The sequence below is a fragment of the Schistocerca piceifrons genome, chromosome 7 (genome assembly GCF_021461385.2).
Source record: "Schistocerca piceifrons isolate TAMUIC-IGC-003096 chromosome 7, iqSchPice1.1, whole genome shotgun sequence".
NCBI lineage: Eukaryota > Metazoa > Arthropoda > Insecta > Orthoptera > Acrididae > Schistocerca > Schistocerca piceifrons.
The window spans coordinates 80,730,257-80,743,037 of NC_060144.1; the positions used below are offsets into that span (position 1 = coordinate 80,730,257).

At 42.6% G+C, this 12,781-nt stretch overlaps 1 protein-coding gene across 1 annotated transcript in view; it reads right to left on the reverse strand.

Moving 5' to 3' along the window:
• LOC124805445 (venom carboxylesterase-6-like) overlaps positions 1-7,378 on the reverse strand; it is a 135,751-nt gene extending 128,373 nt beyond the window's left edge. The window contains exon 1 of the mRNA XM_047266007.1: positions 7,322-7,378. Coding sequence (XP_047121963.1) covers positions 7,322-7,378 — 57 coding nt within the window. The remainder of the gene's footprint in view (positions 1-7,321) is intronic.
• Positions 7,379-12,781: the final 5,403 nt, after the last annotated feature.

Here is a 12,781-nt window from a genome sequence, read left to right on the forward strand (position 1 = left end):
ACACGGAAAAGCCAGCTATATCGCACGCCGCATCTACGTAGACTTATTCAGAGCGCAGAAAACAAGACAAGAGAACTAAAAATACCCGCGCATGGTTTATATAGCAGAATTTAGAAACACAAGTAGCCGCGTTAAACCCTCTATGATTGCTCTGAAGCGCTACTTTACTGCGGGCGTTATTCTGATGAGAGATTATATACCGATAATTTTAATTAAAACTTTTTCGATGCTATTAATTATTTCCGATATCGTCGTTCACCTCTCCCATATATGAGAATGAGCCTGATAATATTGTTCTCAATTAAAAGAGCGGTCATAGCCGCCATCGGCTATGGCTTCAGGTAGTGACTGAAGGAATTCTGACAGCCCAATGGTACGTCAGAGACGTCCTGCGTCCTTACATACTGCCTCTCGTGCGACAGTGCTGTGGTGCTGCTCCATACATAGCATGTCAGTCTACAAATTGTCTGCGTGATGTTGAGATACTGTTGTGGCCAGCAAGATCCCCAGATCTTTCCCAGATAGAACGTTAATTGTAGTATCAGCTCGGACGTTACCTCCGTATCCAGGATATCAAGCACTAGTAACAACTGTTGTAGGCCAGCTTGATCAGGAAAGAATGCAACGGTTTTACGACACCCTTCCCAAACGAATGAGATGCATACATCCAGATCATTAGGAGTGCAACGTCACAGTGGCAAGTGGTTTCATACTGTCAAGTTCTCTCTAAATTGACTCGATTTTGTAACCACTGAAATAACATTTCATATCCCCTCAACCCATTAAATTTCATTTTGTTTCCTCCTCCCTTTCCGGGTGCTTCATTTATTTTCATACGGCAGAGATGTAGACATCATTTAAGGTTGCATAGCTACCTACCTTTTTGAAGTAATTCGTCTCAGAGTTGAATCATTGTGTTCCAAAGACTTGTAGGCCACTGGCAGATCAACAGAACGTAACCGGCAGCACCTGTAAATCTAGCTGCAAGTCTGCGTCACTGGTTAAAGCAGCAAGTATTTGTACGACAAATATTGGTGGCAGCAGAATATGTAGTGTGAAATAATAATACACCTTCATAAAGGGCAGCAAAGAGAACCGGACGAATGTTTGTTAGAATCGTCCCCAAAATCCAACAAGAGGACGAAAAAAAAGTTCAGATATCAAACAATTAAATAATGCGACGTGAAGGATCTAACTGACAACCACGCTTATATTTTCGACATCTGACGGAGAGAACCTGCAAATCCTAACAAATAAACTTCTCACTACAGCAAACTTTCCGCCGCGTTGGATTGACAGGAGGAAAGAACGAGGAAAACCTGCTTTACTACAGTGAAACATCAATGTGTCCAGGACATATGGAGGAAATGAAACTTTCCGTACAAGGAAATCTTTTGTGCTTGTTTTCTAAAAAAAACTAATATACTCTTCACTGAAAGAATGATTTTAATAGAGACAGGTCCAGTGCAGGGGTAGCTATGTGGCTAATACCCCTGGTTACTGACCTGCTGCTGCCGAAATTAATATGGGACAAAGGATCACCGGGCGCTCTTTGCGCTTACCACCACAACAAGCAATAAAACATGAGGGTCTCAACGATAGAATAATTCCGCGACCAACTCTCCTAATAGAAGGCTTCAGTTTTTTTATGAGGCTTATCCTCTATACTTGCCACAGTGGTCGAGTTGTACAGAGCCTCAAGACATCTCAGGAGTTAGTATCCTCAATACAAACAACCATACGCATTTCAAAACTTCTACTGTGTTATCCTGAGCCATAAACATCTCTCTCAGTTCTCCAGCCGTTGCTGATTCTATTCCGTAGAAAATTACGGATGAATTTCATTACAGTGACCACTCCCCACTCCCATTCACCACATGGAGCAGACCCCACACGAAGCCATCAACTTGTGTGATCAGAAGAGGAAAGTGGACCCTGTGTTTGCTGTTTCTGAACAGCGAGACATCGACAAAGAACAGGTGGAACACCATGCTGCTGACATATACATCCCAAAGCCCTCATGTCATCTGAGGAGACAGCTTGTATCTTGGAAGTGATCAGTCCGCTCCAAAGTATGCGCCATGCGTGAAAAGAAATGTGCGAATGGCATATTTGTGCTGGGAGTCCCCTCTCCGGGAGTTCTGCCGCCTGGTGTAAGTCTATTTGTTTAAAGCCACTTCGGTGGCTTGCGTGCCGATGATGATCATGAGATGATGGCAACAACGCAACAGCCAGCCCCTTAGTGGGGAAAATCTCCGACGTAGCTGGGAATCGAAGCCGGGCCCCTCGCATGACCACTCAGCTACTGGAGTGGAGTCACGCATGAGACAAAGACTCCTACGACCTGACCTGAACTATCCTCCATGTTTACCCCAAAGTACAGGATTTATTTTTTTGTGTTAGCAGAAGAGCCAACACGGTGTTACGAATGGAGGCCGAAATGCACGCGTTTTAGCTCACGCAGGCTAGCGTGTGGAGGGAAGAACTATACTGACGTGAGGTCTGGAACATGACAAGGAATGAGAATTCAGAAAGCGGACGAAATTAGTTTAATACTTAACTTTAATCCATTAATGATGAACGTCGCTCTTGACTGTACATGAGTCACAATATTATCTGTTCAGAATACGTTCTTGAAGATATTACATGTAGTAACTGAATATGGCGCCTTGCTAGGTCGTAGCAAATGACGTAGCTGAAGGCTATGCTAAGCTGTCGTCTCTGCAAATGAGAGCGTATGTAAACAGTGAACCATCGCTAGCAAAGTCGGCTGTACAACTGGGGCGAGTGCTAGGGAGTCTCTCTAGACTAGACCTGCCGTGTGGCGGCGCTCGGTCTGCAATCACTGATAATGGCGACACGCGGGTCCGACGTATACTAACGGACCGCGGCCGATTTAAAGGCTACCACCTATCAAGTGTGGTGTCTGGCGGTGACACCACATATTTGTTCACGTCTGACTCACGAAGCGTGTGGGGATTTCTATTTAAATGTATTGAAAAATTCGTCGTAAATATTGGTGCCTGCTCAGCTGCGAACTGCACTAACCACTGAAAAAATGGTTTTTGCGTATTTAGATTTCCAAGTGGCCCTGAACGAAGAAAAAGATGGGCCGGGAAGACAACAGGGGCCCGAGCCGGGCACTCAATTGTGTATCGTAAGTACATGTCAATAAAAGTAGTTACAAACATAAAACGAACCGCACACAGTTGCGTTTCCTACCCCAGTCATAAACTGCACTGAAGCAGTTTGTCTCAAATGTTTTCGATTCCTGAGATATTTTCGCAAATGGCAAAGTGGAGAATAATATTCATTGTTATGTATTTATACCTCATTATCGTAAACATAGACACACAAACTGAATAACCCTTCATTTTTTCTATTGGTACGGTAGGACGAGTGGTGATTAAAGTTGTTTTATAGGCCTATATGATTAGTCACTGTGAGGGAACCTGCACAAGCAACATTAACCTTTAACAAATAAAGTTTTGACCAGAACTCAACAAACAACAAATTTACAAACTACCACGCAAGTTCCGAGCCTACATTTCTGTAGCCGTGTAATATGACATTTCAGTTTTTCTTTTATATGAAAAGGGCAGTCTAAATTGCTCTACACCCATTAGATATTGTTCGGTATACCTCTTACAAGCAATATCAAATATTTTATAAGAAATATTGTAAAAAGTTCAGTGAATAGGTTAACAGCCCACAACGTAAAGGGTGCTGCATCTTCAGAGTTGGGGAAAACAGGGCGGTCGATACAGCCTGTTATACAAGAGCTGTACTCGAGGCTCTGCAGGTATTTAGATAACGACATCAGCATAAATACTCACAGCTTTTTGGCGGCGATGGACAGGTCGTGAGACTACAGTGCAGGAGTGGAATAAAATATTACGGCAGGTGTTTCTGGATTCTGTTAAGCGTTCCACATTGCCTACCCTACAAGAGTATAGACAGCGTTTGAGAGGATGACTAGTAATGCACCCGTCCAGCTATAGCAGCCGGGCGGAAAGTGGGTTGTCTCCGAACAACACACGGAGACACTGCCCAGACTGCGGCACTGCATTTTGCTGTAGCTGCTGCCATGGCCAGACAGGATCCCGCATTTACCGTGCCACCCAAATAAAATGAAAGGTTTAATGCGAAAACCTGAAAATTGGCATTAGCTGTTACCGCTAAGTAATATTCAAACGGAAAATTAATACACACATCAAAAAAAGTTTTGCATCCCCTCGGTTCTGAGAGTTGGGGAACCTGTACAGAAAATTGGAATAGAGATCAACATAAACATCATTTCCACCATTTTTATTGCTCCTGAAAATGACACATTGCATTTTGCATCACCAGACAGCGAGACGTTCAGAGGTGGTGCTCCAGGTTGCTGTACACACCGGTACCTCCAATACCTAGTAGCACGTCCTCTTGCATTGATGTATGCCTGTAGTCATCGTGGCATACTATCCACAAATTCAGCACGGCACTGTTGGTCCAGATTGTCCCACTCCTCAATGGCGATTCTGTGTAGATCCATCAGAGTGGTTAATGGTTCACGTCGTCCATAAACAGCCCGTTTCAATCCATCACAGGCATGTACGATAGGGTTCATGTCTGAAGAACATGCTGGCCACTCTAGTCGAACGATGTCGTTATCCTGAAGGATGTTATTCACAAGATGTGAAGGATGGTGGCGCGAATTGTCGTCCATGAAGGCGAATTTGCCGGCCGCGGTGGTCTCGCGGTTCTAGGCGCGCCGTCCAGAACCGTGCGACTGCTACGGTCGCAGGTTCGAATCCTGCCTCGGGCATGGATGTGTGTGATGTCCTTAGGTTAGTTAGGTTTAAGTAGTTCTAAGTTCTAGGGGACTGATGACCACAGCAGTTGAGTCCCATAGTGCTCAGAGCCATTTGAACCCTTTTTTGAAGGCGAATTTCTCGCCAATATGCTGCAGATATGGTTGCACTATCGGTCGGAGGATGGCATTCACGTATCGTACAGCCGTTACGGCGCCTTCCATTACCACCAGCTGCGTACGTCGGCCTCACACAATGCCACCCCAAAACATCAGGGAATCTCCACCTTGCTGCACTTCCTGGACATTGTGTCTAAGGCGTTCAGCCTGACCGGGTTGCCTCCAAACAAGTCTCCGACGACTGTCTGGTTGAAGGCATATGTGACACTGATCGGTGAAGAGAACGTGATGCCAGTCCTGAGCGGTCCATTCTGCATGTTGTTGGGCCCATGTGTACCGCGCTGCACGGTGTCGTGGTTGCAAAGATGGATCTCGCCATGGACGTCGCAGCCTATTGCGCACAGTTTGAGTCGCAACACGACGTCCTGTGGCTGCACGAAAAGCATTATCCAACATGGTGACGTTGCTATCAGGGTTCCTCCGAGCCACAGTCCGTAGGTAGCGGTCATCCACTGCAGTAGTAGCCATTGGGTGGCCTGAGCGAGGCATGTCATCGACAGCTCCTGTCTCTCTGTATCTCCTCCATGTCCGAACAACATCGCTTTGGTTCACTCCGAGACTTCTGGACACTCCCCTTCTTGAGACCCTTCCTGGCACAACGTAGCAATGGGGACGCGATCAAACCGCGGTATTGACCGTTTAGGCATGGTTGAACTACAGACAACATGAGACGTGTACCTCCTTCCTGGTGGAATGACTGGAACTGATCGGCTGTCGGTCCCCCTTCGTCTAAAAGGCGCTGCTCATGCATGGTAGTTTACATCTTTGGGTGGAGATCTCTGAACAGTCAAAGAGACTGTGTCTGTGATCCAATACCCACAGTCAACGTCTATCTTCAGAAGTTCTGGGAACCGGGTTGAAGCAAAACTGTTTTTGATGTGTATATGTTTACTACAGCGATGCGATCCCGCCGGCTACACTCTGTGAAAATTGCGCAATCGTTTATCTCAGGACGACGGAAGTAAAGACTCAACTATCTCAGATTATTAAGTTTCTTGTGTTACTTACGCCTTATCGGTGTTGTAAGAGGTTTATCGTATCTGAAAGAACAGCAGTGACATTTTTATCATGTATTATCGCGAGGTGCCGCACAGCATTGAGAGTGCTGGAGTAACGTCCATTAACAAACAACGCTGACTAATTTCAGAGGACGTAAAGGGGTGAGAAAGAGCCCAAGGCGAGGGTAACAAACGTGTGTTACACTTAAGAGCCAAAGAAACTAGTGCACCTGCCTAACATCGTATAGAGCCCCCGCGAGCACGTGGAAGTGCTGCAACATGTTGTGTGATAATAAAAGAAATTTACAACTGAAGCGGTATTTTCAACCTCTGGTATAATGCTCAGTTGCGGATGTTCGTCCAACAGCATTGTTTGTTCACGATTGGTTTGAAGAACATTCTGGACAGTTCGAGCAAATGATTCGGCCACCCAGATCGCCCGACATGATTCCTATCGAACATTTGTGGAATATAATCGAGAGGTCAGTTCGTGCACAAAATCCTGCACCGGCAACACTTTCGAAATTATGGACAGCTACAGAAGCATCATAGCTCAGTATTTCTGCAGGGGAACTTCCAACGACTTGTTGGGCATGTTGCGACTGCTATCTTGCGCACAGCACCGCAAACTGAAATATGGCCGTGAGCGTTCAGTGCCTCAGTTTATAACATACGTGTGAATAAAATCATAGAGAATTAGGGAATGTTATCAGTTCACTGCAACTTTCTGTAATCTGTTGCTAACACCTAACGTGTGCAATGTCATGTTTCTGGTCAAACTCTTCCAACGTATTACCACCTGGCTCATGCATGGTAGTTTACATCTCTGGGTGGACATCTCTGAACAGTCAAAGAGACTGTGTCTGTGATCCAATACCCACAGTCAACGTCTATCTTCAGAAGTTCTGGGAATCGGATTGAAGGATGACTGGACTTTACTGGGAGAATGGTCGCTTTGGCAATTCTGCTGCTGTTGTGCACAGTGGGCACTTCTTGGGACAACAGGAGGTGAGAATGAGGCTGTTACGTTCACACTTAGTGGAGTAGACAAGAGATACTGTCTGTCTCGTCTATCTCAGGCCTCGTGCAAACTCCGACCTTACCAGGTAGCTTGACAAGTTCTTTTCTTTTGTCGTTCCTGTGGGGAGGAGTTGGTGGGGGAGGGGGTGGAGAGGGGAGCGGTGGGGGAGGGGTGGGGGGGGGGGGGGGTTAGCGTGCCTAACACGACAGTTGGAATAGCAACTTGCCAGGACCCACTGTAGCAGATTCTCTCGAGCTAATCGAGGTGTAAAGATAGGGTTAGTACAGGAGCCCACTCACAGATGGGCAGGGCTAGAGAGAAGAGACGTACCTTGAAGCCGTCTCCATGAAAGATGGGGCTGTTACCGACGCCGGGTCCGTGTGCCATTGAGGTCACTTGTTGCCGTAGCAAATAATTTTGCGGTATGCAGGTAAACTCTTCTTGTGTAGCAAACCCCAGGTGCAATTGTTCCTCTGTTTTTTCCCATGCTCGTCGGATTTATGTATCTTTTTACGTTTACAACTTGTGAACTGACATGCTTCAAGAATAAACGCAGTTTTTACCAGGACTGCTCTGTTTACACAAAAAAATAACAGACTGCGTGTTGCTATCCCCACTCATTTTCGAGCTCTACAATGGACCTACAATTGCTGTCTAACCCTACAAGTTAATCCATATCTATTTCGATTAATATACGTGGTTACTCTTCCCGAGGAATCGGAGAGCTACAGCACGCTGCAATCATATTTTATACGATTATTTCAAATAGTCATGCAGGCACAGTCGGTGCCATCAGTAATTAATTCATGTTAGCCGAAGAACGACATCAGCACTACCACAGCCTGGGGACCGTCCTGAACCGAATGCTCTAGAAGTTGAAGCCGCGCTGTCTCAAACCCAATTTGGTGTCCGAAAACGCCGAGGAACCAGAGAAGGAATATTAGCTTGAAAAATATTTGTAGACAAACGAAAGACAAGGAAGTATGAATAAGCTACACAGCCTGACAACTTATATGGAGTCTTAGCAAAAGCCAGACGACTGTTAGCGGTGGACGAACAATACACGGATATCTCCAAATCTCGTCATACAGCCTTTTCTCTAAAAGTTACAAGTAAATTACTAGTGTCAAAGTAATCAGTAACGGTGAATCTATACTACCTAATACAATAAAACTAAAATCACAAAAACTAGTAAAATACCGTACAGACAGACTTACGATAATAAAAGATTCAGGTAAAAAGTACTAAGATGAAACTAAAATAACTGAACATGACAACTTGCCAAAATTATCTAAAGAAATTAACAATGCTGCCCAGAAAACATTTAGGTCAATCAAATATAAAGAGGAAATATGGCGGAATGAAGCATGTAAAGAAGTTTTAACAGAGAAGGTAAGAAAAATGGACCAAGTGAAAATACCCAAGAAAAATTGAAGACAATGATCAGTTCAAACAGCAAAGAAAGAAAATAGCAACGATAATTAGAAGAACTAAAGTAGATTCTGAAAAGAGGAAAGTTTCAGAAATTGTGGAGAACTATGAAAAAATAATGCCTGTGGTTTTTATCAGACATTTAAGAGCAGACTAGAGAGATACCAAACCCCAAGTGTGTATTTCATAGATGAAAATAACATGCTTAGCTTAAGCAACGCTGGAAATAACGAAATGCTTGCAAAATATTCTTATTGGCTTTTTAACTGTCCAGAACCAGCCCATTAGTTGGAATCCTCAACACTTATGAAAATCTAGCAGAAGACTGTCATAGAAATTGAAGAGGTTATTGAAAACTTAACAAAAATGTATAGCTAGTGGAGAAGACTCTGTTACAAAGGAACTTTTGAAAATGTATTTGCCAAAAATAAAACATGAGCTAAAATTTATCTTTGAAGAACTCTGGAAAACGGAAAAAATCTCAGGAGAGTGGAAGGTAGCCTTGATACATCAGCTACATAAGAAAGGTAATGTACAAGACGTTAACAACTACACAGTAATTTAATTGTTGCCAGTTGCACATTAAATATCTTCCATGATGTTAAGAAACAGAGTAAAAACATCACTGAATCTGGGTGAATATCAAGATGTGCTACGGAGGGCAGATCATGTTTTGAACAAATATTTAATCACTCACTACAGATAAGTGTATTCAAAAGATACAGTAGTAATGTTTGTTGATTTCGAAAAGGCCGTTGAGTCCATTGATAGATAATCTTACAGATAAAACAATCCGAAAATTTGGTGTGGAGTATAAATTAGGAAATCTAATTCGTGAAACACTTACAGATACAGTATCTAAAGTGAAATTTGTGGGAGAAATATCTCAGCCCTTAGAAATTAACACAGGCACATGCCACTGTGATGACTTATTCCCACTTCTTTTTAAATGTGTTCTGGAAAAAACAGCGCGAAATTAGAATGAAAAGTTGAATAAATATAAGTTTTCCTCTCCGAGATTGAGAAGAGGAAATATTGAAATGAACTGTCTCGCCTGTATTTTCTGAAAATGTCATAAATTAATCTTTTAGACGATATAGACACTAAAGATCAGCTGAAGAATTTCTGCAGAGAAAACAATTTTTTACAAACATTAAAAATGCAAGCAAATTTCTGAAAACAAATATTGACCAAACTGAAAAGGTTAAAAAATTTAAAAATCTTGGAGAGATAATCCAAGAAAATGGTTTGGAAAATAACTGCTATGTTGGAAAGACCGCATAAAATGGGAAAGGCATATGGTATAACGAAAGACTTTTCGGATAAAAACTGCCTGTGCAAAAATGCAAAAATAAGGCATTACAATGCAGCAGAGAGGCCGGAATTTCTATATGCAAGCGAATGTCTAGCATTTAACTATAATTTAGATAAATTATAAATAATAGAAATGTGAATCATTAGCAAAGTATCAAGCCCACGAAAAACTATAGAAGGATGGAAATTACGTAGTAATGATGAAATTTATCGAAACATAGAAAACATATGAGAAGTAATGAGACAAAGAAGACGTATTTTCTGGACTTTTATATTCTAATGTAAGGAAGTAGATTAACCAAACAGATCTCCAAATTTTTTTGGGAGCTAAGGAATCAGCAGCAAGTTAGTGCCATGACGTTAAATAGGATGTAGAAAGAAATAATATAAATGGCGGAGAAACAACTGGCAGAAAAGTCTTTAAGGAAAAATTACTGAACGTGGGAGGATTCCAATGCAGTACAGTGAAAGGAAACGATCTGACATGATCAGAAGACAGGAAGAAAAAAAATAGTGAACGGATGAAGGAATACTGGAAGAAAAGAAGAGAACACCAAATAAGGAATTGAAATTGACACATGGTCTTTAGTTGGCCCAGCCGAGAAGAGAAATAAAAACATTAGGGAGCAGGAAGGGGTATGTGCAGTAATACATGGAAAAAGAATAGATTTGCGAAATATGCGGATGGCGAAGCTGTTTTAGCTGAAAGTGAAGAAGATATTGACACCATCTTAAGTAGGACAGATAAAGTTATGGAAACAGAACATGGAAATAGGGCATGGAAATAAGCCAGTCTAAAGCTCAGGTGATGGTTTGTGACAAAGGGTGGCAAGCTACAGCCAGTGCAAGTTTAATTGATGGCAGGCTCTCCAAGGCTTTCAGGAGTTCTGACGGAATATCATCAACTCCAGACGCCTTGTTTTGACTTAGGTCTTTCAGTTTTCTATCAAATTTTCGCAGCATCGCATCTCCAACTCTTCTCCATCTACGTCCTCTTTCTTTTGTGCAATATTACCTTCAAGCACCTTTCCTTGTACAGACCCTCTATATAATGAATAAGCATCCAGCTTTCCCTTCTTTGGTTAGTACCGATTTTCCATCTGTACTCTCGATATTCATACAGCTGCTTCTCTTTTCTCCAAAGCACTATTCAGTTTTCCTGTAGGTGGTATACGTTTCCCTTAGTGAAATACGCTTCTAGATCCTTACCTTCGTCCTCTAGCCATTCCTGCATAGAGATTTTGCACTTCCCGTCAATCTCAATTTTTAGAACACTGTATTCCCTTTCACCTGTGTCATTTGCTACATTTTTATATTTTCTCCTTGCATCAGTTTAATTCAATATCTCCGGTGACATCCAAGGATTTCTACTATACCTTCTCTTTTTATATATTTGATTCTCTGCTAGCTTCAGTATTTTGTCTCTGAAAGCTACCCATTCGTCTTCTACTGCATTCCTTTTACTGCCTAGTCTTACATATGAAAATCTCAAAAACCTCTAATTCTTTCAACTTAGTAGGTGTCATCTCCTTGATTTCCTATATTTTTTCAATTTCTCCAGTTGTGATCTACAGCCCATAACGAATAAATTGCGGTCATATTTCAATCTTCCCCTCTAAATATGTTACAAAAAATGGTTCAAATGGCTCTGAGCACTATGCGACTTAACTTCTGAGGTCATCAGTCGCCTAGAACTTAGAACTAATTAAACCTAACTAACCTAAGGACATCACACACATCCATGCCCGAGGCAGGATTCGAACCTGCGGCCGTAGCGGTCGCTCGGTTCCCGACTGTAGCGCCTAGAACCGCACGGCCACTCCAGCAGGCTAAATATGTAACAATTTAAAATCTGGTTTCATCATTCTATAATCTTTCAGAAACCTTCCATTGTCTTCAGCTCTCTTCCACGTATACAATCTTCTTTCAGGATTCTTAAACCAAGTGTTAGCGATGATTAAATTATGTTCTGTGCTAAACTCTACAAGGTGTCTTCTTTGTTTCATTTCTTTCCCCCTGTCCATATTCATCTACAATGTTTCCTTCTCTTCCTTTTCCTACTATCGAATTACAATCCTCCAAAACAATTAAATTTTCATTACCCTTAACTATCTGAATAATCTGTCTTATCCCATCATATGTTTCTTCAATCACTTCATCATCTATGGAGCTGGCTGGCTTATAAGCTTGTACTATTGTGGTGAGCGTGGGCTTCATGTCTACTTGGCTACGATAATGCATTCACTATGCTTTCATAGTAGCTTACCCAAATTCTTATTTTCTTATTCTTTATTAAACCCATTCTTGTATTACCCCAATTTGATTTTGTATTTATAATCCTGTGCTCAGCTAACCAGGAGTCCTTTTTCTCCTCTCACAGGACTTCACTAATTCCAAAGGTATCTAACTTCAACTTATCCATTTACCTTTTTAAATGTCCTACCCTACCTGCTCGATTGAGATATCTAAAATACCACGCGCCAACCTGTAGAACGCCAGTTTTGTTTCTCCTGATGACGCCATCCTTCTGAGAATCCCCCACCTGGAGATCCAAATGGGGGAGTAACTTACCTCAGGAATATTTTACCCAAGAGGACGCCATTATCAGTTAACTGCACAGTAGAGCTGCATGCCCTCGGGAATGATTACGGCTGTCGCCTGCCTTGCTTGCAAACATTCGCAGTATCAGCACAGCAAGGCCATTTTGGTTGCAAAGCCAAATCAGTCAACGATCCAGATTGTTGCTCCTGCAACTACCGAAAAGGCTGCTGCTCCTCTCCAGGAACCACGCGTTTGTCTGGCCTTTCCACAGATGCCCCTCTGTTGTGGTTGCATTTATGGTACGGCTGTCTCATTAGTCAGGCACGCAAGCCGCTCCACCAACGGCCAAGGTCCACGGTTGAAAAATAAATAGATTATAAATCAGGAAAAGATTTGTGGATGCGTATGTAAAGACGGTGGCATTGTTTGTTTGTGCGATTTGCTCTCAGAGGACTGAAGAAACCCGTGTCGCTCTTCCGTGGGTCAAGAAAACAAACAAGTCTT